This window comes from Tamandua tetradactyla, chromosome 3, assembly GCF_023851605.1.
Source record: "Tamandua tetradactyla isolate mTamTet1 chromosome 3, mTamTet1.pri, whole genome shotgun sequence".
NCBI classification, from domain to species: domain Eukaryota; kingdom Metazoa; phylum Chordata; class Mammalia; order Pilosa; family Myrmecophagidae; genus Tamandua; species Tamandua tetradactyla.
The window spans coordinates 200,625,942-200,653,866 of record NC_135329.1 but is presented as its reverse complement, the minus strand read 5'-3'; the positions used below and the strand labels follow the sequence as shown (position 1 = coordinate 200,653,866).

The 27,925-nt window shown below is 38.4% G+C and overlaps 1 protein-coding gene across 13 annotated transcripts in view; it reads left to right on the top strand.

Annotated features, from left to right (window-relative positions):
* The window catches only part of DOCK10 (dedicator of cytokinesis 10), a 271,344-nt gene that overhangs the window by 136,481 nt on the left and 106,938 nt on the right, over positions 1-27,925 (top strand). For 8 of the 13 annotated variants that reach the window (XM_077155287.1, XM_077155294.1, XM_077155291.1 and 5 more), the window contains exons 4-7: positions 7,648-7,730; positions 16,941-17,016; positions 17,272-17,394; positions 17,656-17,790. In XM_077155287.1, coding sequence (XP_077011402.1) covers positions 7,648-7,730; positions 16,941-17,016; positions 17,272-17,394; positions 17,656-17,790 — 417 coding nt within the window. The remainder of the gene's footprint in view (positions 1-7,647; positions 7,731-16,940; positions 17,017-17,271; positions 17,395-17,655; positions 17,791-27,925) is intronic. The other 5 variants (XM_077155290.1, XM_077155289.1, XM_077155292.1 and 2 more) reach the window with 1 other exon arrangement.

The following is a 27,925-nucleotide window of genomic DNA, read 5'->3' as shown; positions in this document are numbered from 1 at the left end:
ATTTCATTTTTAACTTTTGTCATTACAGTAATTTTACATGCTTTGAATGTAATTTTTGACCGTTTATTATGCACATTGATTAAGAAGGCATCCTGTAAACCAAAAGGCTTTTGTTTAGTACAGTTTATACAAATTGTTTGGGTCTCGTGAGTACAATACTGTGCACTGAAAGTCACCCAGAAATAAGAACAAGACTTTCAATAAATGATTCTGAGTGTTTTGCATGTATAAATAAATTAAGGAAAAATGAGTGCTGTTTTCTGATTCTATATCATTGGGCAACAAATGACTGATTCTAATGCATCCTTTAACTTGAGATGGAGCACAGCACATGGTAGTTTATCACTCTAGAACTAATTCCTAACTATGCTCTGATATCAGAGCTACCCAATGATATACCTGGAAGGCATTCAGAAGCACACAACTATAAAAATCCCCCTGTTAAAAACAAAAAGTAGGGCGGGCCACAGGGGCTCAGCAGGCAGAGTTCTTGCCTGCCATGCTGGAGACCTGCCATGCCAGAGACCTGGGCTCGATTCCCGGTGCCTGCCCATGCAAAAAAAAAAAAAAAAAAAAAAGTAAAATAAAAAGCCAATCTTTTCTTAGTAAAATTAGTGTCAGTGAAGGGGGTTTTGTTGTTTTTGTTTTGCTTTGTGTTTTTGTGGGGTTTTTTTATATTTTGTTTTTGTTTAATTCATTGGTGAAAGTCTTGTTAGAGAGATTAAGGGATTTTCCATTTGTGTGTGCTTTTTAAAAGATAACTTTAAATAAAGTCATGATGATTTGGGGACTTCAAAAATTTGATGGAAGACACCAAAACCTCTTGTCCTATATTTGGCCTACTCTTACTTATATGTAATAATTTATGGTCAACCAAATGGATGGCTATTTTGTTACACTAAATGCATAACACTACGGTAATGAACATACTAAAGTTTATTAAGGTAAATTCAAATGCGTTTTTTAATAGCATTTGGATAAAATATATCTGGAAAAAAAGCTGATAAAAATTTGAAAATAAAATGGTAATGTGTTTGTCGTTAACAACACTAAAGAAATTTATTTTTTATTCACAAAATTCTGAGAATAATAGCCTTGCCTCTAAATATAAAAAAAAAAAAAAACTGTTCCAATTCTAAATTGGCTTCCCCATCACCAAAATAAAATCATCCTGTAACGTCTGGCAGTAAGTGAATGAAAACACAGATGTAAAAATCAGAGACCTTGGAGTGTAAGATTTTAAAAAGAATCCATTTTAAGTTTGAACCTCAACTGCATTGAATTATAATCTAGATTTTATGCCTTACATGTGAATAATGATTAGATCATAATATTGCCAAGGTTTTTTAATACCATCCATTATTCATGTCCTGACAAATTACTTATGAGATCAAGCAGGGAAATTAGAGTGTCTGTTCCCAGGTCAGGTGTGATTTATGAAAGTCTAATTTTACAGTTCACTCAGCTGCTTTAATAGATCACATTTTGAAAACACAAACCAAATATTTTGGTTCACTTTCAATTTAGAATCAATGAAGATATTGAAATGACAACTTAAGCTACTTCCTAATTCAGAGTAACGAAAATAGTTCTAAAATGATTTTCACTTTCAGTTGACATCTATGACATTCTGTTTTTCATTATGCATGCATACTTACATACTTAGTAACACCATCTGATATCAACTAATGTTTCCAAAAATCAGGCTCAAAATCCACAGAAGAGGATTGCACCACGGTTTCTGAAACTGAGTCAAATTCATATTTACATAATTTATTTTGTCCAAACTCATTATTTTTACTTCCCCCCAAAGATTGTGGTATAAGTTTTTTTTAATCATTAACTATTCAACTTGTTATACAGCAAAAGTTAATTATTGCATTCTAAAGGAACACAAAATGTTATCCAATTAATAAAAAGTGTTTTCAACTTTTTCTCAAAAATGTCCATGAATAGGGTAACTCGACATGTACTGTGCAGGAATCATCTCTTGTTCCACCTGTTGGCCTGGCTGATAGTTTACCTTTCACTCTCAAGTGTCTCAGATTAGACAATAAATTATCCAGCCACCCTGTCAATACATAATTTCCCTAAATTCACTTAATCTCATGATGCTGCATTTTCAATATTTATGCAGTAGCCATAATTATTTCTAACCTTAATAAAGAATTGCCAGAATATGAAAATTGCCACCATCATTTTACAGAAACAGAGTCCCAGTAGTGACAAAGGACCAAAATGTATACTTTTTGTTGCTACATTAATCTCCTGGTAGGAAAGTGGTAATGTAATTGAATCAACCTCTATAGCCAAAATAATAATAATAATTTGCACTAAAAAACCATCTATTACCTTCTTATTACTGTGTAAGTAAAATCTAATAATCAGCCTCTTTAAAGGATGGACAAATTGCATTGTGAAACCCAAATTGAAGTATGTAACACGATTTGGATTGATTCTGGTGATTCTCTAAAGAGGAGGGGAAAAGAAAAAAATGAAGTATTTTCTTTACAGTACTTTAGGGTGTCCCTTAAAATTACCCACTCTTTTTTAAAGTATTTAGATTTTCAAAACTTTGAAAGTATCATTTTTAGTCCTTTCTAAAGGAAAAGGATGGAAGTTTCATTCATTCAACAAATATAGATTAAATGCCAACAATAAATAACCCCCCAAGCTGTCCGTTCAAAAGGCTTTTAGGCGAGTTAAAGCCCGAGTGTGATCCCAGGTACTAGGATTTACCGTGTGAAGCAAGGTCCCAAATGTTCTCAGTTCATAGGTAAGTCAGCATGGCCAGGGCCTGGCTTTGTTACCACTCCTGCGGCAGGAGGGATCCTACCTGGTAATGTGGCAGCGTTTCTCCACCTCCTGCAGAGACACCTGTAACATTTCCTAAAATGAAGATTCCTGGGTCCCCCTTTAGCGTTTCTGACTCAGTGTATCTCCAGCGAGACCCAGGAAGCTGTGTTTTAATTGGCAACATCAGATGATTCCTGGGCAATGTCCAGTTTGGGAATCAGTCTAATGGCATAAAATGCTTCAACTCTGTTGTCATTGGCAAGCGTTAACCCTGAACAACCACTTGCAAACCTAGTAAGATGTGAAACAGGGCGGTGGCGTCTGGAAAAGTTAGCTCTGCTGAATGAGCGCTTGCTCGTTATCTGTAGTCTTTGCCTTTGAAGTCGACTGTGGCAGCCTCCATGTAAAAAGGCATAAGGATTATTATTTTGAAACAGGTGCCAGGGACTAGTAAATCAGTTGAGAGAAAATCAGAGCCCTTGCCTTATTGTAGCAAGCAACAGTAGCTATCGTTCTAGCCTATAGCTTTGAATTTGCAACAGACCATGTCAGCTTAGTTCTGGACAAAGAGGAGCTGTTGTCATAGTTGTAATAGTTCTTCATGATCTTCTTAGAGTGGCTGGGTGGGTTGGAACAAAGAATAGAGGATAATTTTCTATGCGTAACGTTTCTAGAATGTCATTACTCTGTAGGAGAAACATTTATGTGTTTGTAAAATGCACTGGCTTTCACAGAATCTGAGAAATATCAGATTTAGAAGAATTCTTGAGAACCACCTCGTGCAAAACTGTTCTTCATCCATCCCCCACCAAATACATAACCTAGGAGATAAATTCAGAAGTAATTTGTTTAAAAAGAGCACTTTGATCATCAGCGCTTATGTGTCTCTCCAAAATATTTTTAAAATCAAGAAAAACAAGTCATTGTTATCAACTGTTGTGACTGTGGACTACAGACTAAATCAAACTTACTGGGAAAATTGATTTTGTAAGCCAATATTTATTAACTGTTTACCCTATGCAAGGCGTTTTACAGGAATTATCTTATTTAGTCCTAATGAAGTGGTGTTATTTAGATAAGGACATTTAGTGATACTGTTATTTTATTGAGATCCCACAGCTAAAAAATGGCAGAATCAGAATTCAAAACCTGGTCTGTCTGAATTCCAAAACAGAGGCAGAAATATCCTGCAAAACATTTGGAATGATGGTCCAGATGTGTTTTAAAAATCTGCAGCTGTCAAAGAATTCGTAAGTTAGCTGAATGGGTTTTTAGAGTTCTACATATTCAGTTTGAATCCTGTTTCTTCCACTTGTGCAGTTTTAAGCAAAATACTAAGCTTGTCCTTGCCTCAGTGGTCTAGAAAATGGGAAAATAAAATCTTAAAGAATGCTTGTTAAAATTATATATAAAGCCCTAGTAGTGTGGTATCTGACAAATGCTTTTCAGCTTGTTATTAATTAAAAAAAAAAAATTCATGGGAAAACAAAGAGGTGGTTCTTTGCTAGTCTATATTAAACTAATATAAATAAGTGGCGCGTTCATTTTTGGTCAGCAGATTCGGTTAAACCTGTGACACATCGTCAATACCAAGTGTAATATGCATGCATATTACACTTGACAACAGAGTTGAAGCATTTTATGCCATTAGACTGATTCCCAAACTGGACATTGCCCAGGAATCATCCGATGTTGTCAATTAAAACACAGCTTCCTGGGTCTCGCTGGAGATACACTGAGTCAGAAACGCTAAAGGGGGACCCAGGAATCTTCATTTTAGGAAATGTTACAGGTGTCTCTGCAGGAGGTGGAGAAACGCTGCCACATTACCAGGTAGGATCCCTCCTGCCGCAGGAGTGGTAACAAAGCCAGGCCCTGGCCATGCTGACTTACCTGCACATTTACCCTGGTTAGGCACAGTCACTGACCATAGCAGGAAAGAGCAGTAAGTCACTCGTCTGTCTTCCCTTAGTGCCTCCAGATCAGGGAGCCAGAAGATAGAAAGTAGGTGGCAGCAATTTCTATTCCCGTCCAATGTTCTGAATGTTCAGAGATTCAAACAAGTACAGTGATTTCACCAAGATCATACATACTGGGAGGCAGTGCTCGTCCCAAGACAAAGCAAAGCCTTGGGTGCATGAGTGGTTCAGAGGCAGAAGGCTCACCTTCCATGTGGGAGACCTGGCTTGGGAATCCAGACCATGTCCTCCTTACCCAGAACAACGCGGGAAATATGATAGTGCCCCATGATGTTTGTTGAAAATAAAGCCTTGTAGCTCCCAGTTCAGTGCTCCACCCTCCATTTGCATTTTGTGTATGAAGATATACATTGGTTTGGTAATTTTTATCAAGAATCTTTACAGGGCGGGCCACGGTGGCTCAGCAGGTAAGAGTGCTTGCCTGCCATGCCCGAGGACTCGGGTTCGATTCCCGGTGCCTGCCCATGTTAAAAAAAAAAAAAAAAATCTTTACAATACTTTTGGCCGCACGTTCTACTTCTAGGATTCTAAAGAAAATAACCCACCCAATTTGGCGGAGGGTGAGAGGACCATCTACATGAAGATACAACCTGAGGCTTTTTTTTCTTTTACAACAGCTCAAAATTTGAAGAAGTGGTAATGATCTTTTAACTCCTTGCTCCTGCCGTTTTCTCTATAAGACACACCGTATCTATTGAAATTTAAATTGCACCCTTGCCCTAGCTCCCTCCAGCCTTTTTCATGTGCTTCTTTTTTCCACAACACTTACCATTTTCTAATATATTATACAATTTACTTATTTTTGTATTTACTGACTGGCACCTCAAGAGAACATGAGATTCTAGGGGGCAGGAATTTTTGTCTTTTGTTCACGGTTGTGTCCTCCTTACCCAGAACAACTCGGGAAATATGATAGTGCCCCATGATGTTTGTTGAGCAAATGAACAAATTAACGATCTCTGAAACTAGGAGATTGGCTAGTAAACTAGAGTATGAGATTTTATTCTACTTACTTCAAGTGGTCATACAATTCAGAAAGCAAATGTCAAAATCTATAAAATATGCCAATAAGTGAATAAGGAACGAAATTCAGAAGTAAAAATATTCTTCAAGGGGAATTAGGTCAAACAATGGACCAGAAAAAAACGGAGAGAGAATGTATCCAAATACTAAAAGTAAGTGGGTTTTTTGGTTTTCTTCCATTTAAAGATACATTTTGTGCCATTTCAGATCTGTAGTAAGTTGTGTAGAAAAGAGAGAGATTGAGAGAGTCTGAGAATGAACTGTAGTCCTGAAAGTTCTCCCTCTGAGATTTAGGATGCCATGGGCCCATGCCTGAATTCCTGGCATCTTTAGCTAAAACAAAGACGGAACGGTTTAGCCAAGGAATATATTAAGATTCAGATTTCTTCCTCTAGCCAGAGACATGTGATTTTCGATTTGGCTCTGCAAGTTGGTAAGTTGGATTTCAGCTAAGTTTTCAGTTTTGTTCACGTTCTGTTTCTTCTCCAGCCATTCTAGAAGCAACAGATGTCCTGAAACCCCGCCCTCCCTTTCCTTTTCTTCTCTACGTTGGATTTCTGTGTGCTGTCTTTGATTTTAAACTCAGCTTTACTTCTGCACACACTGCCGTCTCCTACTGCTAGTCTGTCCCAGTCCCACTCGTTGCTTTTCCGTCGGCCTGGTCTGTTGTACGGGTACTTCCCTGAGCAAATAAAGCTGTAGTGCTAAAAGTATTCGGGGCCCAAGGGATTCAACACGGCTCAGAATTCCTAGCACCAGATGTTCCCTGCCTTTTCCAAGCACCCCAAGCCATATGCATGTGCCTTACGTTCACTGCCAACCTTTCTACGCTGCCCTCTAAGCCATTCTCTCCCTCCCTCCACTTCTGCAGAGGCAAGAGCTCTGGCAAGAGCTTTCTGTGCTTCAGCAGTTCTGGACCTTGAATGATTACTCTCAAATAAAGGATCTCCTTGCCTTTCCCCTCCTTGGTTACGAAAGACAATCTCAGGTCTCTATTTCTCACAGTGCAGGAAATTATTGCTCTTCAAATTTCCACTAACACCAGAGGACAAGATCTGTTGGTAATCCTGATGTTAACTGTTTCATCCCCAGAAACATGTAATCTTAGAACTGAAAGGAGTCTTACAAGCCATCTGGTGAAATCCCCTACCCACCCACGGTCAGAAGAGTGCTAGTTGCAGGGTAGATATTTGGAAAATATTTGCCATCAGTAAATACTGTTAACATCAACCATCATTGAGCCATATGAGAATTATTTTGTGCTGTTAGCCTTGTTTTTCAAAGTTTTCATTCATTTCTGATGTGTGTATTTTCTAAAATTTATGACTAATTGTGGAGAAGGCAGTCCCTTGCAGGCATTACATACCAATAAAAGGGAAAAACTAGTTTCAGGCTGATCTCCTAAATGGAAGGGATTACTTACTAAACTAAGAAGAAGAAATGAGCAAAGGGAAAGGATTACATGTAAATAAGAATATTTTCACTACTGAGAACTGTCAGATAATGGAAGGGTTGCCAGAGAAAGCTGAAGAATGACTGTACATGAGGTTAGTAGCATATCCGGTATGATTCAGTGGTGATTAAATTAGGCTTTTCTTGATGGAGTAAAATAGATTAAATATGTTAAATGATCGTCCTCCAAATACAGAGGTCTGGAGAATGTTAGATTTTTGTTTCATTGGCAAATGTAGTATGATTATAAGGAACAAATCCCTTACCAACCGTAGAGTTGCTAACTTAGCCAACCGTGTGGCCACACTGGAAATTATAAAGAACTGTACTCATGATGCTTTTAGCCGGGGCGGCTGGAGCTCTTCAACAATAATTTTTGTCATTTTTTTTCTTCCAGGCATGTAAATTTTATAGTTCCCAGTGGTATGTGGTAAACTACAAATATGAACAATATTCTGGAGACATTAGACAGTTACCCCGGTAAGAACCTGGGATGAGTACTTCTCATTTATTTTCATTTATAGGATTTGTTCTGTGTTCACTTTCTGCCATTGTTTATGAATACATGTGCATGGATCTAGCATCAAGGTGTGTTTTGCTCAGTTTATAAGAGTTAGGATAGAAGATTTTATTCAACCACATATAGTGTATATATTCACAGAGTTTGGGGTGAGACCTAAATGTTCTTACTTGATTTTTTAAATGATATTTTTAAAATACATTATCATTATATTATTCTTTTGTGAAATGTCCTTCTAATCGCAGGGGCAAGAGCTTTAGAAAAGTACAATTTTGACCAACAGGATGATACTGGAGAGAGACATTATTTCATAATAGAATATTAAACGTAATATCCTGGCAGTATTCCATATGTAACATTCATCTTTGCCTCTGGGTTCATGTATTTTCATGCTCGGATATCAAAATGCCATAAAATAAACAACCTCTACAAAAGTGATATACGTCTAAGAACAGCCAAAAGGAAAACAAACACCATTTTATTTCTGAATCTTGGGAACATAAAACGTTTAGGAGAAGGCGACTGGTCAGCACCTGCTCCAATATCACCTGTACACGGAAGCTCACTTGACTCCCCAAACTGAAATAGTCACGTATTTAGTCTCTGTCTCCCAAGAAAACAGAAGACTCCAAAGGACAGGGCCTTTTCCTTGAAGAATCCCTGCAGACCTAGAAGAGTCCTAGCACATTGGAGGGGTGCAATAATTACTTATTGTATGAATAAACTGAGTGAATGGCAAAATTGTAAATACAGTATTACTGGGTGGGATTGGTGTTGCTCAAATTCAAAGAACTGCCTTGAACTGGCTTCTTCCAATGCATTGGCACGTCAAACTTAAATGATAAAAGCAATCCAGAAAAAACACTTAACGTGATCAGAAGTAGAGTTTTGATTAGCACTGTATTCAAGCCAAACATTGATACGATGCACAGCAGATCAAAATTTTTAAAAGATATAAGGCTCAGAATTGTGCACCACTCTCCAATATTTCCCATGCCCCAGAGACGTAGTTCTGCTCTCATCTCCTGAATGCAGAATGTGAAGGCAGGATTATGGTGTAGCTCTGAGAAGGTGACAGCTGAGTTTGGTTCTGAATAGTCCGAAGCTGCCAGTGCTGTGGCATGGGGAAAAGGGTCCCAGACAGAGGAAACATAAAGGGTAAAGGCCCTGATATGGGAACACGCGTGGACACTCGAGCAGACTAACAATTGGAGAGGCTGGAGTTGAGAACTGGAGGGGACACTGGCAAGATAAAATATGGAAGCAAGATGAAGAGATTTCAGACCTTGGAAAGGAGCTTGGATTTTATACTAATTGCAACAGGAAGCCTTGGGAAGTTTTACGGAGGCGTGACAATCTGATGTACCTTTTTAAAAGACCCCTTGGTTTCCTCTGTATGGAACAGATTGCAGCAAGGAGAATTAGGAAGGAAGGAGATCCTTTTTCTGGAGTTGCTTTGCTATGAGGAGGAAAATGATGTTCTTCCAAGACAGCAAATCTCTTTGCAAAATAGTGAAAATCGATTTTTACATAATCTGTAAACATGCCTTTAGATAGCACTCCTGATAAATAACATTTTGTAAGTTCATCTTGGGAAGGTCCCATCATACCCTCAGCGTTCGTGATCCATCATTGCATTAGAACGTCTGGGTGTTGGTCACTTTTTGTGGGGACAATTGAAAACCAAAGCATTTTTCACGTCAATACTTCCTCTTTCTGAAAATAGTTCTGAGAAGTGGTTACAGCTGGGAAACTGTCCATGCAGTTGGAAGTCTTCATATAAAGCAAGAGAGCATAGAACGCAGTCTTTATTTGCCCTTTTAAATATGTACTTTCCCTAATATCTTTAGCTATCCGGAGTTAAGTGGTTTTGTTCCCAAACACTGGGGATCTTTCCTTGTATTTGTGGTACCATAAAGCAACAATGTTACTAAAGGATTTCTCTTCACAGTATTCTTCCTTATTAAAACAATAGAGAAAGCGCCTACAGAGCGAACAGGCTCTGGATGTTATGGTCAAATTGGGATTTTCTTAGAGCTCAAGAAGATTAATCTCTTGAGAAGAAATGTGAAAGTAACCAAGATATTGTTGGCAATTTCCCTTACTTTAAGTAAAGCAGGTGCAAATGGGTACCAAGAAGAGGAGGAATAAGAAGTGTTAATGAACCCTGTAGATTCAAAATGAAAATTGGAAGTGCTAGAATATAATCCTCTCTCATATCCCCTGGAATAATAGAGACTTCAGCACTGAATAGCAGAATCAGTTTTTAATGATTTCACAAAGCTCAGCACTCTTCCCTAAAGACCTGCAAGTATTTAGGTCAGTAGTGGAAACAGATAATTTACTTGGGCTTTCTGAGGTTATTAGAAATAAATCATTTCCATCCCTCCTGGAATAAAATAATTCTTTTCTGCTGCCAATGTAAATTGATCATTTCTTTTCATGGGTTGCTGAGACTTGCAGTTATGGAAAAGAAAAAAAAAGAAGTGTTTATCTCCTTTAAACTTAAAATTGTGCTATTTTTGACTCTTGCTGGCGCCCCCCCCCCCTTATTTAAGTGTGTGTACATAGGATGATGCTGGAGAGAGACGTGATTTCATACCAGAATGTCAAACGTGAAGCCTTCACATATTAGGAATTAAAATTAGCAGGAAACAAGAGCCACATAAAAATATGTGATGCTGTTGATTTCATTAATCCACTGGGTAAAATACAGCAATACATGACATATTGAAATTCTTTTTACTACAATCAATTTGATATAGAGAAGAAAATTTCAAAGAACATTTTTATGCCTGTGTATTAATGTGTGATCAGTTTTATGCTGGGCTGAATTAGAACAGAATATATATATTTTTTAAATAAAAAAACATTTGTGTATCTGAGGTGGGCCAGAATGCATTGGCTGCCACATATATGCATGTCTCATTTAACATTCACAACCTTATCGAGGAGATACCATTATCGCAGTTTTATAGAGGAAATTTGAGCACTGAGAGAATAACATCACAGCTAATAACTGGTGCGGCATTCAAGCACCGTGGTGTCCCTTATATGGATGAAAGAGACAAATTCAGTGTAGAAATAAGAAGTGAGACTGCATATAAATTATGGTTAATGTTTGATTCAGACACCAAAAGGTAACTGCTCTAGTGGGTTCTTTATTCATTTCTTAAAGTTCCTACAGTGCTCTGAGGGGAAGAGTTTAAAGCCTGTGGCCAGAGGCACTGGTCTTCTAATGATCTTTAAAATAGAGAGCAGTCATTGCAGAATCTCCTCGCAGACATCTGGGTGGTGACAATTAGTCTTCAAGAGCAGAGAGGTCACGCCTCCCTTCGGCGAGTGGCAGCAGGAGTGGGGGAAAGGGGCCTCTGCTCTTATCGCTGACCTCCCCCTCCTACCAGTCTCCTCTCTCCCCCTGTGTCCCAGCTCCAAGGACCTTTCTCTCCCTGAATTCCCCCAGCTCGGTCCCTCCTTGGAACCTTTGCTCTCACTGTTCCCTCTGCCAGGATGCTTTTTCTTGGATCGTCACAAGGCTGGCTCCTTCTCACTCTCAACTTAAATGATCCTCCCCCAGGGAGGCCATCCCTGAGCATTCCTTCTAAACTCGATTCTGTGGCCCCTGCCATCCCATGGGGATCAGTGTTTTCTCTTCCCCTCTTTGATTTTCTTCACAGCCATTTTACTTATTTCCTGGCCCTAGGTTGGCAGTACTGTGGCTCTTCTATGTGCCAGGTACTTTCTGGAAGCTAGGTCACTGAGTGGTGAAGAAGAGTGGCTTCCAAGAGTAAAGAGAGCTCTCAGCTCACATTGAATTTGATCAAACAGACTCAGAAGTAGGAAAAGCCAGCAGTGAAAGGACATGCCTACATTTACACAACCACTCGTCACCCTGCACCGAGATCTGATCTTAACTGATGCCACATTTCTTTTTTTTTTTAACTTCTTTTATTGAATAATATAACATTTGTACAAAGCAAAGAAAGAAAAAAGCAGGAGTTTTCAAAGCCCTCTTCAACACATAGTTACAGGACAGATCCCAGAGTTTGTCATGGGCTACCATACCATCCTCTCAGATTTTTCCTTCTAGCTGCTCCAGAATATAGGAGGCTAGCAGGCATAAATATTTTTTTATCATCACCATCGACTTTTTTTTACTTTTTTGTGAAAAATAACATATATACAAAAAAGCAATAAATTTCAAAGCACAGTGCAGCAATTAGTTGTAGAACAGATTTCAGAGTTTGACAGGGATTACAATTCTCCAATTTTAGGTTTTTACTTCTAGTTGCTCCAAGATGCTGGAGACTAAAAGAAATCAATTTAATGATTTGGCAACCATACTCGTTTGTCAAACCCTACCTTCTCTGTATAGCTCCGCCATCACCTTGATATTTCTGTCCCTCTCTTTAGGGATGTTTGGGCTATTCCCATTCTAACTTTTTCATGTAGGAAGGGGCTGTCAATAATGCACGTAGGGAGATAGAGGTAGCTCATGTTCTGGAGAGGCTGGGCCCTCTAGGTTTTAGGACTTATCTGGTCCAGGGACCCATCTGGAGAGTATAAGGTTTCTGGAAAGTTACCTTGGTGCATGGAACCTTTGTAGAATCTTATATATTGCCTGGGTGTTCTTTAGGGTTGGCTGGGATGGCCCTGGTTGGGCATTGGCAAGTTATGATAGGTAGCAAGGTCTACCTGAAGCTGGCATAAGAGTGACCTCCAGAGTAGCCTCTCGACTCTATTTGAACCCTCTCTGCCACTGATACTTTATTAGTTATACTTCTTTTCCCTCTTTTGGTCAGGTTGGAATTGTTGATCCTATGGTGCCAGGGCTAGACTCATCACTGGGAGTCACACCCCATGTTGTCAGGGAGCCTTTCACCCCTGGATGGCATGTCCTATGTAGGAGGGAGGACAATGATTTGACTTACAGAGTTGGGCTTAGAGAGATGTCACATTTCTTTTTAATGGAGACTGAGGCCAGCATGAACCTTCTTGGTGTTCTCTGCCTCCCATATCTTCTGAGTTATTTTTGAATAGTGATACTGTGAGCAAATTTTAAGAGGAAAGTTTAAAGAAGAGTTTACTTTAAGAGTTTGGAGAAGTTGTAAGTTGTGATATAAAATATATAGCAGCTATATATTTTGGATTAAATAAATATATATTTTTAATTCTTGAAAACTCTTTTGAGCATTTATATGATGCTCCCTTCTCTGTTTTCTGAATCATCTGTTCTTCAAAACTATCAGGGAAAAATATAGAGATACGCTTACTTACCATTTTTTAGGCTATGTATATTTGTACACTCCTTGATTATCACTAATATTTAAAAAATAAATTAATCCATTCAGGTGAAATGGCATTTTTGCTCACTCTTTCTATAATTCCTTTACCACTTTTTAATCATGTTTTCCCTAAACTTTAATCATGAAAAATTTCAAACATACAAAAAGGTTGAAAGACTTGCAGTTGTCTTGATGCAATGAGCATCCATAGTCCCACCATCTGGAATGTGGCATTTACATTTTGCTGCATTTATTTTATCACATACCTGCCCAGCCAGCCAGCCATACAGTACCCATCTTATTTGTGACCATATCCAAGTGAATTTTAAGACCTCTGCTTCTCTAAACACTTCCAAATACATATCATTAAATAGAGACACATGTTTACAGTTTCTTTTTCTTTTGAGGTGAAATTTATGTAGAGGGAAATGCACAAATTGTAAAAGAACAATTCGATGACTTTTCGGCCATACATACATCTATACAACCCAAGGCCTGTTGAGAAACAGAACATTTTCAAGCCTCTGGAGAGTTAACTCATGCCCCTTCCTCACTCCTATTCCTTTCTCTTCTGAGAGACAACCACCGTTCTTATTTTTTCCACCTTAGATTGGTATCACTATTCTAGAATATCATAACAATGGAACCATGCGATATGATCCTTTTTCTGTCTCTGGCTTCTTTCACTCAGCATGTTTTGAATGAAACCTGTATTAATGCCTGTGTCACTAGCTCCTTTTCCCTTCTGAGTAATATTCCTTTGTGTGGCTCTGCTATGGTTTGTTTTGCCATTCTCCTGTTGATAAACATTCCTTAGGTGTTTTCACCTGGATTGTAAATAAGTCACTTGAAATCCACGGGTTTTTATGAAATATGGCCATAATTTACAGGCAGTCTCAGACTTTATTTCCATTTTTCAACTAGAAGATTTGTTAAAAAATCCTTGTAAGTAATTAGCACTATTCATTGACATTCATGAAACTCTTACTTTGTTCCGTTACTTATTTATACAATTACAAGTCTGAAAAGCACTTCCCTTTCTCCGTTGTTTAAACGTTATCTTGCAGAAATCAACACTAACGTGAGAGTTGGACCACAGAAACTGGCTTTTAATGTGATCACACAGTCCTGGAGAACAGATGCCTGTAAAATTATTCCTTTGTAAAAAAAAAAAAAGAGAGAGAGAAGGAAAGATAAGCCAAAAGGCAGATAGAATAAATAGAAGCAAAGAGAATTGCATCAAGGTCAAAGGGAGACTGATGGGAAATCACTAACCAGATGTTCATATCTCATATTCAAGTTTATCCTTGTTGCCTTTTCCACAGTATTCCCTACTCATTCTCTTGCCTTTCACTTGGGATTCTTCTTCAATACACCCTTCAATCATTTTAAGGATGCTGGAACACCCATATTACTTTCTCAGACAAAATGTTTTAAGGAATTGCTCTGAAATCAGCCACTTGAATTTGCATCTGAATCTCAGGCAATATGTCACCTCTAATGGGGGATACCAGGGGTATGCCAGGATCCTATGGAACAGAAAAGTAGCAGCAATCTGACTTAACATGCTTCTGAAAGGTGGTATGGGTTAACCCTTCCTAAATACAGGAATTACCATTTTAGAAATAAGGCTTCCAATCCCATATCATCCATTGTGTACATATTTGAATAACTGCTCTGGGCTTCAATTTTCTTCCCTATAAAATCGCAAGATTGGACTAAACTCTAGAGTCCCCAATATTATGGACAAAAATCTGACCATAAGTTTATATATACATTCGTATATAACTTAATAAAAAGCAATATGCCACTCTATACATATTTAGACTTGAGTAAAAAGCATCTGCTATCTTGGTATAAATATTTTTTGGTATATCTATCTATATATATACACCTATATATATATTGTTGCCTTGAGCTTGTACATAAGTCAGGGATGGGGGACGTTGTATTATATATTAATACATTTTTGGAATTTGGGTTGGCACATGACCGTGCATGTAAAATCATATATGTCCATTAACACATATTTACTGAGCACTTACTGTGTGCCAGACCCTGCTTGTAGATAATCTGAAATATACATTTCCTTAAACCTCTGGCTGTTGAATAAGACTTTTATCATTTGCTAGGGTCTTAGGATTTCATTAAGACTGTGCAACCAAAATAAAAAGAGCAATTAATTTGAACTAAGACTGATATAAAACTCAGGATACCATCCTTAACACTCAGTATCAAGTACAGTATTCTTTGGACTAGTTTTATTGTCCTTGTTTCTTGATTTTGGTAGCAAGAAGCCTTCACTTATTGGAATTTATAAAATAAAGTTAGAAAAGTAAAATACTTTCATTTTAAACCATTTAATATGTTTGGTGATTTCGATCACTAGAAATGTGCTCTTCAGATAAACAAATAATCACTTAAATGCCTTTCAAAAATAAAGTTTCTAAATTATACCATTTCTTATTGTTTCACTTCTTTAATATTCTCGTCACCTTGCTGTTCACTGATTCAATCAAAAAATAGATATTGAGCCTCTATAGCAATAGAAAGGGAAAAGTCTGGGTGAAATATAGATGGCAATTAATCTTAGTCCTGGGCCTTAAGAAATATTTAATCTGATGGCAGGCTAAATCAAGGGCCCAAATTGCAGAGTCAGGAAAACATCATAAAGCACTTGTTAACAGAGACTGTATGCTCATTCATGACTCATTTTGGAGAGTTCAGGATGCCTTCACGGAAGTGGTGTTTGAGGGACACACGTCTCATCAGGGATGGAGAATGTGTTGCTGATCCCATACTTTCCATATTTTAACGGTGAGGACAATTTTCTTGTGCCCTGACTTTCCCTGCTGTAAACCAGGAATGTCTTTCTGAGGAAAGGTGAAAGAGTATTTTGAAACCATGAGCAAGTACCCCGTGTGAATGCATGATACTGCGATGTGATGCACTCTGAAGGATAGAGTCCTGTCCTGTCTGGAATACCATCAACATAGGAAAGGCTTGCAATGGGGACACACTCAGGCCCTAGTATTTGTTCTCGACAGTCAGATTCTGTGGTTGTTTCCACATAACACAAATCATCTTAAAGAAAAAATGTTTCATGAGATTTCCACGTATAGGATTTTCATTGTAAAAGATGCCAGAGAGCTGGGCACCCAGGAATGCCTGATCCTGGGTGTTACCAGCTAGTTTCCATTCGATGGTTTGTTGTGAGTTAGAACCATGCCAAGGAGAGTTTATTTCCAACTTGTTTTACCAGTTTTAGAACCAGTTGTGCATTTTGCTGCTCTGGGTCGGTGAGTGATATTGTGACTTAGACAGGTGTTTGCATCCTACCATGGCAATGCACAAAGGAAACCCAAGAACCATGCCATCGCTTTGGTAGAGCCTGGAGAAGGAGGTTGCAAAGGAGCAGCACAGCCTAGTGGCTCGAGCCCAGGCTGCTTCTCAGGAACAGAAAGCTTCAAGGCTGAGACTCTTCACATGACATCCTGAACACGCGAGCATGTCACGTAAAAAGTGAAGCAGACAAAGTAACCAAAATATTACTACTTAATGTTCATCACTTCAAAATGTTTGAGAAAGGAAAATATTAACTGCCAAACCTTTAAAACTCTCCTGTTTGCCTTCCTCTGCTTCAAGAAGACGGGAGCAAATCTATGCAAATAATAACTGCATGGCTTAAAATAGAGATATATTTACTGGACACAAGACTTAATTGTGTGGGTAAAAGTTACTGCCTTTAAGGGAAAGTATCACAAAATTATATTATTCTTTAAAAATTTGCAAGAAGTCCAGCATAATAGCTGTCACTCACAGACAGCTGGAAATGAAAAAATGATGTCTTGAATGATGAATCAGAGCCTTTTTTTTTTTAAATAGCAGGGCAGAAAACAAACCAGAGAAACTTCCTTCACATTCCTTTGAGGTTGACCATGAAGATGCTGATAAGGATGAAGTAAGTAAACAGTTGAAATGTTTAAAACATGAGGTTACTTTGTTCAGTCTTTCACTAGAGTGTTTCTCATTCTCACCAGTGTTTCATAAGCTGTAATAACTGTTGTGTAAGGGCTTTTAGTTAAAATGAAGAACGTTTGTTTGGAAATCGAGATGAGTCAAAGAGAGAAAAAGGCGTCTCCTCTTTAAGAGCAGTGTGGAGGATCTGGGGTGCACAAAAGAAATTGCTGTGATGCTAATGATGCCTTTTGTGCAGGATACGACTTCCCACTCATCTTCCAAGGGCGGTGGCGGAGCAGGAGGAACTGGAGTTTTCAAGTCTGGCTGGCTCTACAAGGGGAATTTTAATAGCACTGTGAACAATACCGTCACTGTCCGGGTGAGGAGACCTCAGGTCTTGTCTTTGTTTCTGCCACCAGTCTTGATACGCCCTCCTTCCTTGCAGCACAGAGGAGAGCCATTTGCATGGAGTTCTTATTTCATACAATATTTTATCTAATTGGGAAGTAGAAGGCAATTCTCTAGAGTTGTTTTCCAGAAATGTAGCACTCCTAAAGGAATTAGAAAAATTCTAATTTCCATGAATAATATAGTATGCTGCCATATTGACCAACCTCTTTCTATCTTCACCTTTATTCAGTCATTCAAAAAGCGCTACTTCCAGCTGACTCAGTTGCCAGATAACTCCTACATCATGAATTTTTACAAAGATGAAAAAATATCCAAAGAACCCAAAGGCTGCATCTTTTTGGATTCTTGTACAGGTGTGGTGCAGGTGAGTAGAAATCCCTTTTCCCCCTTGGATTTTGTAATCCAAAGATGTGTTCATCCATTCATCAGCCATTTATTCAGCAAATATTTATGGAGTATCTACTATGAGCCAAAAAATGTTCCAGACTCTAGGGATTCAGTAGAGAACAAGGCAGTCTAGGTTTCTGCTGCATGAAACTTACTTTCCAACAGAGGAAGAGAAATGGAAAAGAAGTAAGAAGAAAATAAACAGAATATAATCAGTTGGTGGGATTTGCAGTAAAGAAAATGAACAGAAAAATGAAAGGAAGAGAGATGAATGGTGAGGTTGGAAAGGAATGTTGACAGTTGCGAAGTGAGAAAAGCATTTTTGAGGAGAGAGCATGTGGTCTAAGGGCTAAAGAATGAGCAGGGACAGCAAGGCAAATGTCTTCTGAGGCAAGAGCAAGTCTGATATTTGCAAGTAGAGTTAGAAGGCCACTTGTGTGGCTACAGTATAGAGAGGGGAAAGTAGAAGGAAATGGGGTTGGAAGAGTTTTCATAGGTCAGGGTAGAAGTTTAGATTCTGTTTTAAATGCAATGAGAAGAAATTGGATAATTTTATGTAGGGAAGTAGCACGATCAGACAAAAAAATTTTAAAAGATAACCAGAGAAGTACATTTGTGGAAGCCGAAAGACCAGTTGGGCGAATGTTACATAATCTACAAGAGACAGGAAGGTGGCTGGAACTGCTTCAGTAGCAGTGGAAGGAGGAACACAAACGAAACTCATTTCTTCCGTTGGAGTTGGGTCTCTTTTACTCTATTTTACCATATTTTGGCTCAATATTGTCCTCAAATATGTGCATGTATTACACACTATTTAACTCTAATTCCTTTACCTTATCTTTTCTACATGAGAAGGCTATTGAAATAATATACCCTGGTCTCCTCATTTATGTAATGAATCTCCAGTGGCTGTATATGAAAAATCAGATTGGTAATTCTCATAGGAACTAATATGTATAAAGTAACATAGAAAGACTCAAAGGAATGCCAAGTAAAAGTAGGCACAATTTTTGCATTAGAAATGTTAAAAAGGACTTCTGGAAAAAGTTTTCATAGATATGATATGATAGTAGGATACATAAATTAACCCATTCTAGCTTTGGGATTTACTTCCTTAAAGAACAGAGTAGCGAAGGTTGATGTTTGATAATTAAACTTTGGGTGGTCTACACATAATGCAAACACCCAAACGAATTATTTTGAAGCAAACTCTCCTATGATGGATTAAACTTTAACTATTCCCCTAGATATTTTTGTATTAGGTAGTCACAGACCACCCTTGCTTAAAAATTCCTCCGTACTGTATTTTGTTTGCTTCTCGTGACCCAATACCAACTATTACACCAAAATGTCACATTCACTCCTATTGAAGCATGTGGTCACTTGTGGGCCGTTAGCTCATGGATGAGCAAAGGTTGGATTCATAAGTATATCAGCATTAACTACAGTCTGAATAAATTCCGTGTTTTTAACCTGTGTCAACAACTCTTTTTTTAAATATACGCTACTATTTTTGCGATTAATACAGTTATTCTGTTTGTGTTCACCAGCTATTTCGTCAATGAATAATTCCCAAAAATACAGAATCTGTGCAGTTTTTAGGTGTTTGCATTCATGGTCTGGAAGATGCTACACTCTCTCATATGAGCACAGCAACAAGTATAGAGACATTCACCAGAGTTATTTTATCAGGGCTGCCTTGACATACTTTTCTTTATGGGGTTTCTTCTATCAATGCTATACCTGACCTTCAATCTTGCCACCCCCATCCCCACCTCCACCCCCAAGAAAGCTCTAGTTGTTCAGACCTCCTGGAAGTAAAAGAGCAGCTTCTCAATCTGCCCATGCCCAAGTCTCAGGTCTCCAAGAATAAGGCTCATTTTCAGGAAAGGGGCGGACAAGCACATCTCTTCCAAATGCCACCTTTGAGGTGATACCTAGAGTTAGCTTAAACAATGAAATTACTTTCCGTTCACTGAAGCCCTGTCATCGCCACATCTCAAAGCAGTTTACTCATGAGAATCTTCACAGCATGATGTGATACTGTTATTCTTCAGGACGGGAACATTCTAATTTTATAATATTAGAATTCCATCTTAGAAGAGCTCCTGGAAGGACAAAGAGGACACCCAAATAGAATCTAAAAATTAAATGCACAATTAGACTTTTGGTCCATGTTTATACTAAAGCTGCCGAAATACAATATGCCAGAAATGGATTGGCTTTTAAAGGGGCTTTGTTAAGTTACAAGTTACAATTCTAAGGCCATGAAAATGTGCAAATTATGGTACTAACAAGAGGATACCATCTCAGAGGAAAGGTTGCTGGTGTCTGGGGTTCCTCTGTCACATGGGAAGGCACACGGTGACATCTGCTGTCTGCTGTCTCTCCAAAATAACTCTGTGGGTGTTTCCTTTCCTAGCTTCTCTCAGCTCTGTCTCTCTCTTAAAGGACTTCAGCAAGTGGTTTAAGGCCTACATTGAATGGGTGGGGCAACATCTCCTTGAAAACAACCTAATTGACAGCTCCCAACCAACAATAGGTCTGACCCACAAGATTGAATTAAAAGAAAAGGGTCTTTTCTGGGGTCATAAAAATTCAAGCCAGCACGCTCTACCCTATGGACTCCTAAAAGATATGTTCTTTCCATATGTAAAATACATTCATCCCATTACAATATCACAAGAGCCTTAAATCATTTCAGTGACAATAGTAAGTACAAAGTTTTATCAAAATCAGTTAGAGCCATTTAGGACAAAATCAGTTTGTCCTAAATTCTCCTCTGGCTGTGGATCTGTGAAACTTAGAACAAGTTATCTGCTTCCAATATACAAAGGAGGGAAAGTAATAGGATAAACATTTCCATTGTGATAGGGAGAAATTTGAAGGAAAACAGGGGTCAGAGGTCCTAAACAGTTCCCAAAACCTGCAGGGCAAACTCCATTAGATTTCAAAATCTGAGAGTCATCTATAGAATGATGTTTTATCCTCAGAGCGTGAGACAGCAGCAGTCCCACCCTCTCCTAGGGCTTATGCAGCAGCCCTGGGCTCTTCCAACACTGGGGTAAGGGTTGCAACAGTGGGGAACATTGGGAAGACCACCCTTTTCTCCATTCCACCCTCTTCAAGCATCTGGGGGACACCCCAACCTTCTGCCATATCCAGAGCACAGGCTCACCACTCTCTGAACAGTGGGGTGGTGGCCAGGCTCTACCCAGTCCCTTGGGAATGTGCTCCACCCTTTTCAAACTCCAGGGCAAACTTACCCTCTCTATGTGCCTGGGTAGGTCCATTCTCCTGGCCAAAGGTTTCTTTACTCCAGACCTCAGTTTCCATGGTTCTCTGCCTTTGAAATTATTTTTTCTTCACTCTGTTCCTTTTCTGTCCCTTTCAGTTTGGATTGACAGTGTTCTGTTTATACACATCCCACTTGTTGGTTTTCCATGCAGCAAACAGGGATCCCAACCAACAGACAATAGGACTTTCCACGAATCCTTTCGGGATAACCTCATCTCCAGTCCTGACTTGTCATGACATGGTTGACTATTTAATCTTCACATGGAGCTCTACTCTCTGGGGATTCATTTTCTGGAAATTCAGTATTTTCCAAGCCACCAATTTCTGTATTTTTTGTACCCAAGAGTTCAGTTCTCAGCTTATCCTTTTCCTCTCACATTTTGCTATAGGCTGAAGGAGAAGCCAGACTGCATTTTCCACATTTAATTTGGAAAGCTCTTCAGCTATGTATCCCAGCTCATTGCTTTCAAATATTCCCTCCCATCCAACTCCCGTACTCCATTTTACCAAGTTCTCTGCCACTTTAAAACAAGGGTCACCTTCCTTCCAGTTTGCAACAACACATTCATCGTTTCTGTCTAAAGCCTCATCAGAGTATCTTTAGCATCCATATATCTACCAGCAATCTCTTCAAAGCAATCTATGCCTTTTCTATCAACCTCCTCACAATTCTTCCAGAATTATCCCTTTATCCATTTATAAAGCTGTTCCATCATTTTTTTGGTATTTGCAAACCACAGCACCCCACTACTCTTCTAGTGCCAAACTCTGTTTCAGTTTGCTAATGCTGCCAGAATGCAATATACCAGAAATAGCTTGGCTTTTACAAAGGGGATTTATTAAGTTACAAGCTATAATCCTACATCTGTGAAAATGTCCAAATTAAGGCACAAACAAAAGAACACCTTCTCTGAGGAAAGGCTTCTGATATCTGGGGTTCCTATATCACATGGGAAGGTGCATGTTGACATCTGCTGGCCCTTCTCTCCAAAATGTCTCTGTAAGTGTTTTCTTTCTTAGATTCTCTTGGCTTTGAGCTCTTTCCAAAAATGTCTCTCCCAAAACGACTCCAGCAAGTGGATTAAGCCTAGCTTGAATGGGCAGGGTCACATCTCCATGGAAACAACCTAATCAAAAGATCCCACCCAAATAGGTCTGTCCGCACAAGATTGGACTTAAATAACATAGGTTTTTCTGGAGTACTTAACAGATTCAGACCAGCACAGTCCACTTGCCTCTTTTTTTCATTATCACTTGAGTCTCTAGAACTTTGGAATAAAAATCAATACATTCAGCTGGCACAGTGCCTCATAATAATATTAACTAGCATTTATAGAATGCTTATCATGTATCAGCTGCTGTTCCAAGCCCTTTTCCATGTGTCAACTCCTTTAGCCCTCAAAACAACCTCATGAAATACGTACTGTTTATCATCTCTATTTTAAAGATGAGAAAAATGAGGCAGGAAGAGATAAAGTAACACCTAACTACTAAGTGACAGCTGCCACCTGAACCAAGCAGTCTGATTCCAGAGCTTGAACCTAAACTTCTAGGTATTCTACTTGGTGCCTCAGAGATGATCAATAAATATGTGTTGAACAAACTACTAATCTTAGAGAAAAAAAGAACACAGTTGAACATGTGAAGCTGATCATCTCAGAATGGCATTATTCTAGCCAGTTTTACCCACAAAAAGACAGACAGATATGGCAAAATCACCTGATAAATTTGTATCACTCTCCCAAAATTAATAGAAAAATGCCTAAGTCTTTGTTTTATATTTACTTTTTAGATCTTGTGTCTGAGCCCAGATATTTAAGAACAATTTTCCCAGAAGCAATATTTATTCAAACATTTCACAGAGCATGCAGCCTCAGGATTAAAAGGAAAAAATAACCTATCTAATGATCAATCAACAAGAATTGAAATTTCATTTGTTGGCAGAAGTGCCCTTTGTTGGCAGAAAGGAATCATCAAAAGCAGCAAATACTCTTCTGACCCAAATCTTCTCCATGTACCACTCTGAAACAGCTGAGTGAGATTGGTCTAGAAATCTTGATTATTGGTCATGATTTATCCAGAGCCTAATTGCAGTTAATTGATTTAATTTTAAGGCTGATCAATGGGTATGAATTAATGAAAGCCTGAGTTCTGTCGAGGGTTAGGCTCATGATGGAAAGGTGATAACTTAAATCTTATGTTCCCATCATTCTCAGTGACTGACAGTGTCATGCAGAATCAACTGGCCCTCTGCACATGACACAGGGCATTCCGTCCAAAATTAGGCAGATGAACAAAAACAAGCAGCGTAACCTCCAACTTTCTCCATTTTAAAACTGCCATGATTTCAATTTCTTCCTATTTTAAAAGCATTGGAAAGCACTGGATTTTATCAAGAACATCTGGAAATAAGTTGATTTGCCAGCATAATATGAGTGTGAGGACTTTCATTTAAATTATTTGATTTGTGAAATTTTGATTTGGATCCACTGTGTAAATACGTTATCTAGCGCTAAGCTATTTTAGCTCCTAAATTTAAAGTCACAGCTGATCACAGTTAAGAGCTTGTGAACTGGGGACACAATGCTTGGTTTGATTCTTACCACCACAATACACCAGCTGTATAATCTGGGGTGACTTATTTTATCTTCTTAAGCTTCATTTTCTTCACCTGTAAAATGGAAATAATAGTAGTATCAATATCATAAAACCATAGGAGGGTTTCTTAAGCTCGGCATTATTGACATTTGAAGTCAGATAATTGTTTGTGGCAGGGAGCTGTCCTGTGCATTGTAGAATGTTTAGCAGCATCTCTGGCCACTACCCATGAGATCCAATAGCATCCCTCCCCGAGTCATGACATCTGAAAACATCTCCAGACATTGCCATATGTCTCCAAAGGGGCAAAAATCACATCCAGTTGAGAACCACTGAGCCAAAAAAATTATTTTAAATAATGACTTGTGAATCACTTACCTCAAAGGATACACTCCATAAATGTTATCTTTATTATTAAGTTAACCATGAGACTGTGAATTTATTACATACATCCACTCGTGTTTCTTCCAAGATGGGATTTCCTTCAAAGACAAAACTTCAACTGATTCCTAAGTTTTAATTTCAGAAACACAGTGATTATTTATTTTATATTTTTATTGAAAAATATCCACACACATACAGTTCAGCTATATTATACAGTGACTCACAGTGATCATCACATAGTTGTATATTCTTCACCATGATCAATTTTAGAACATTTGCATCACTCCAGAAAAATAAATAAAAGAAAAAAAATGAATTCATTCGTCCCACTCCCCTTACCTCTCCCTCTTATCAGTCCACAATATTTTAATCTACTCATTCTTTAGCCTTTATCTCCCCAATTATTTATTTATTTTTATCCTTATTTTTTTTACTCACCTGTCCATACCCTGGATACACAATCACAGAGTCACATTGTAAAAGCTATACAGTTATACAGTCTTCTTCAAAGAATCAAGTCTACTGGAACCTGGAACACAGTTCAGCAATTTTAGGTACTTCCCTCTAGCCACTCCAATACACCATAAACTAAGAAGTGATATCTATATAATGAGTAAGAATAACCTCCAGGATGACTCTTGACTCTATTTGAAATCTTTCAGCCACTGAGACTTTATTTTGTTTCATTTCTGTCTTCCCACTTTTGGTCAAGAAGTTCTTTCTCATTTCCATGATGCTGGGTCACAGCTCATCCCCAGGAGTCAGGTTCCATGTTGCCAGGGAGATTTACTCCCCTGGGAGTCATGTCCCACAAAGGAGGGAGGCCAGTGAGTTTACCTGCCAAGTTGGCTGAGAGAGACCATATCTGAGCAACAAAAGAGGTTTTCTAGGGGTGACTCTTAGGCATAATTATCAGTAGACTTAGCTTCTCCTTTGCAGGAATAAGCTTCATCAGGGCAAGTCCCAAGATTGAGGGCTCAGTCTATGAATTTGTTCAGACACAGTACTTTCTTTTCACAGACAAGGATGTTTGCAAATTCTCAGTCTTCAGACTATTGTCCTTAGTTTTAAATGTGACCTGTACCAATGCAGCTGAGAAAAGCAGAATAATTCCACAGACCTCATTTTGGACATCTTACCTTCAAAACATTCATTCTTTCTATGCTAATGAAATAGCTGTCCTATTCCCTACTGTGAAATAATTGACACAATCAAGTGTTTAACAACCTCATCTCAAGTTTTACAATAAGACTCTGACTCATTTAAGGCAAGGACTATGTTTCTGCCCACAGGCCACAGGGAGTAGTTCCTTTCTTATCACCAAACTATGGGCCAGTCCCAGAACTTGCTCCATAGCTGAGATTACCTCTTAAACTAATACTAGGGGCACTTGGCTACTTGGATGCAGAATGGAGTTTCTCCAGTCTCTTAGGCCTGGCCTATTTCTGGGTGGTTCATCTGTTAAAATCTGGAATCCTTCCAGAAAGTAATAATGCTGTACTTTAAAAGGAAAGAATTAATTAAGTGTTGCTGAGCACTCCACTAGAAGTAAAAGATAATTGCATTTTAATGCAGATGCAAACTTTCCATATGAAAAGGGAAATAAGGATCTTAATGGAGGGTGGAGATAGTTTTCTTTTTTTGGTCACAAAGGAGACTCTGGCCTTAGAAACTTGAACCAAAGCTTTAGCAACAGGTAAAAGATCAGTAGCTGCATTTTATAGACACTGAACTGAAAAACCTAAATGTTTTCTTCTTTACTTGTGTTGCAAAGTTTGCTTTGGCAAATGAGTCTTCGTATTTTTTAGAAAATATCATTGTAATCTTTTGTTATATATAAAGTTTACAAATATATAGTTTAATTTGTAATTTCCTTCTTCTTCAGGGACTCATAGAACTTAACTGCTGGACACACACCTACTTGATCTTATAGTGGCCTGTATTCACTATAAGAATCGCCATCATTCCTGAACTGGGTAGCTTGAATGAACCCAGTTGTGTTGGCCAAAAGTACACTGGTTTGAGGGAAATAGAGGAAAATTTGGGAAATGCAAAAGAGAATAAGATTGTTTCTTGATTACCATTTTTAATGATTTAACAATTACATTTCAAAATTATTAAAATATTCCATTGATTTTCTATTTTTGTCCTTTCTTTTTTGCTGCTCTATATGCCATTACCATTACTAAGAGTGAGGTAGAAAACCAGTCAGGTATTTTAATCTTCCCCAGCAGAAGGTTCTCTACCCTACAAGTTCAATTTCTCTCAAAATAGAAAAAGACAATTTAATAAATTGCAAATAGAATATTTATTCCACTTATAAATGTAGAAATAAGCACCTTTTTGAGAAGCAAGAGTGTGTTATACTTTGCTAAATTTTTTAAGAAATAGTTTTAATAATATTACTGATGTTGGCAACTGTATTCAGTTTGAAGTGCAAAATGCAAGTTAGAAAATCAACCTTTTGCTTATATTTTGTAATGTTTTATTTTGAATTTATAGTAGTTGATATTATCTATGTTTGAAAGCAGATTACATCTCAATCTACTTTTTTATTTGGACCCAATATAAATACTTGACCTAGTTTTGCTTCTCCCTGTCCCTTTGATTTACAGCATCAGATTAGTCAAGCAGATTCTTTCTTCTGTCTGATTTCGATAACACTGAGATTTGCTTGCTTTTTGCTGCATTTGGTTACCTTATAATACCCTACCCAAAGCTATGCCCTGAACTCTGGGCATTCTAATTCTTTTCATAGTGCTTATTCCTGTTCCTGTCATCTGTTGGAGGAAATGGTACTTGAATAGGAAACTTTGTCTGCTCCCCAGCCGTCTTGTCTCTGCCATCAGAGCCTCTGTAGCTGTGCAGATACCGGCAGTTTTATGAGGCCCTGAGCGTGTACGGAGGCAGTCCCACCCCACTCCTCCTGGGAGGGCATGACATCTAGGAATTTGCATTCTTGAGCAAGCTGCCTAAATATTTGCTTTGCACACTAAAGCTTGGGACCACTGTCTTTCTGGCTAGCCCCTACTCTGCACTGCAGCCAGAATGATCTTCTCTAAATGCAACTCTGACCTTTCACTAGTTCAAATCGTCCTGTTATATGCCCTCAGAATGCCTAGTACTTCTGCTTCAAAGCATTTATACAAACTTCAAGTACATTTGCTTTCCAGTATCACCTTTCTGTGAGTATTCGACTAATGCCCATCTGCCCTACAAGCGTGCAAGCTCCACAGGGAAGGGCTAGGTCTCTTTTGTCTGGTATAAAGTGGAAACATGATAGACATTTGTTTCATGAATAAATAATATCACTTCCCTAAGCACCAAGGATAAAAAGAGAGTGTCTGCCCTTACAAGGCTCCCAGACTAATGAAAGAACCAGACTCACTCAAGGAGAGTGAGTCATTATAATGCAACGAAAAAAATAATACTTAACAATAGCATAATAGTATGGACAGAAGCAAATAGCTCACCCTTGGAGGAGTCTAGAAAGTGATGTGAGCTGGGAAGCCTTTTAGCTAATTCACCTTCCTCCTTCAATCCCTGGTTTTGACTTTTACTCAGGGTTTAGCATTGTTCCCGTCTGTTCTCAATGCATTTGGATAGACCCTGGGTCCCTAGTCTCAGCTACGTCTTTGACGTATGATTGTGCAGGAAGGTACAAGAGAGGGATCACAATGAAGGAAAACAGCACTTGCTGAGTGTCTTCTCTCTGTCCAGCTCTCTGACATACACAAATTGTCTCCCAGGGTGGCAGGTGTTAAGGTATAAAGCCACTTACTAGCCGTGCAATCCCAAGCATGTATTTTTGTGGTGGTTGTTGTTGCTTAACA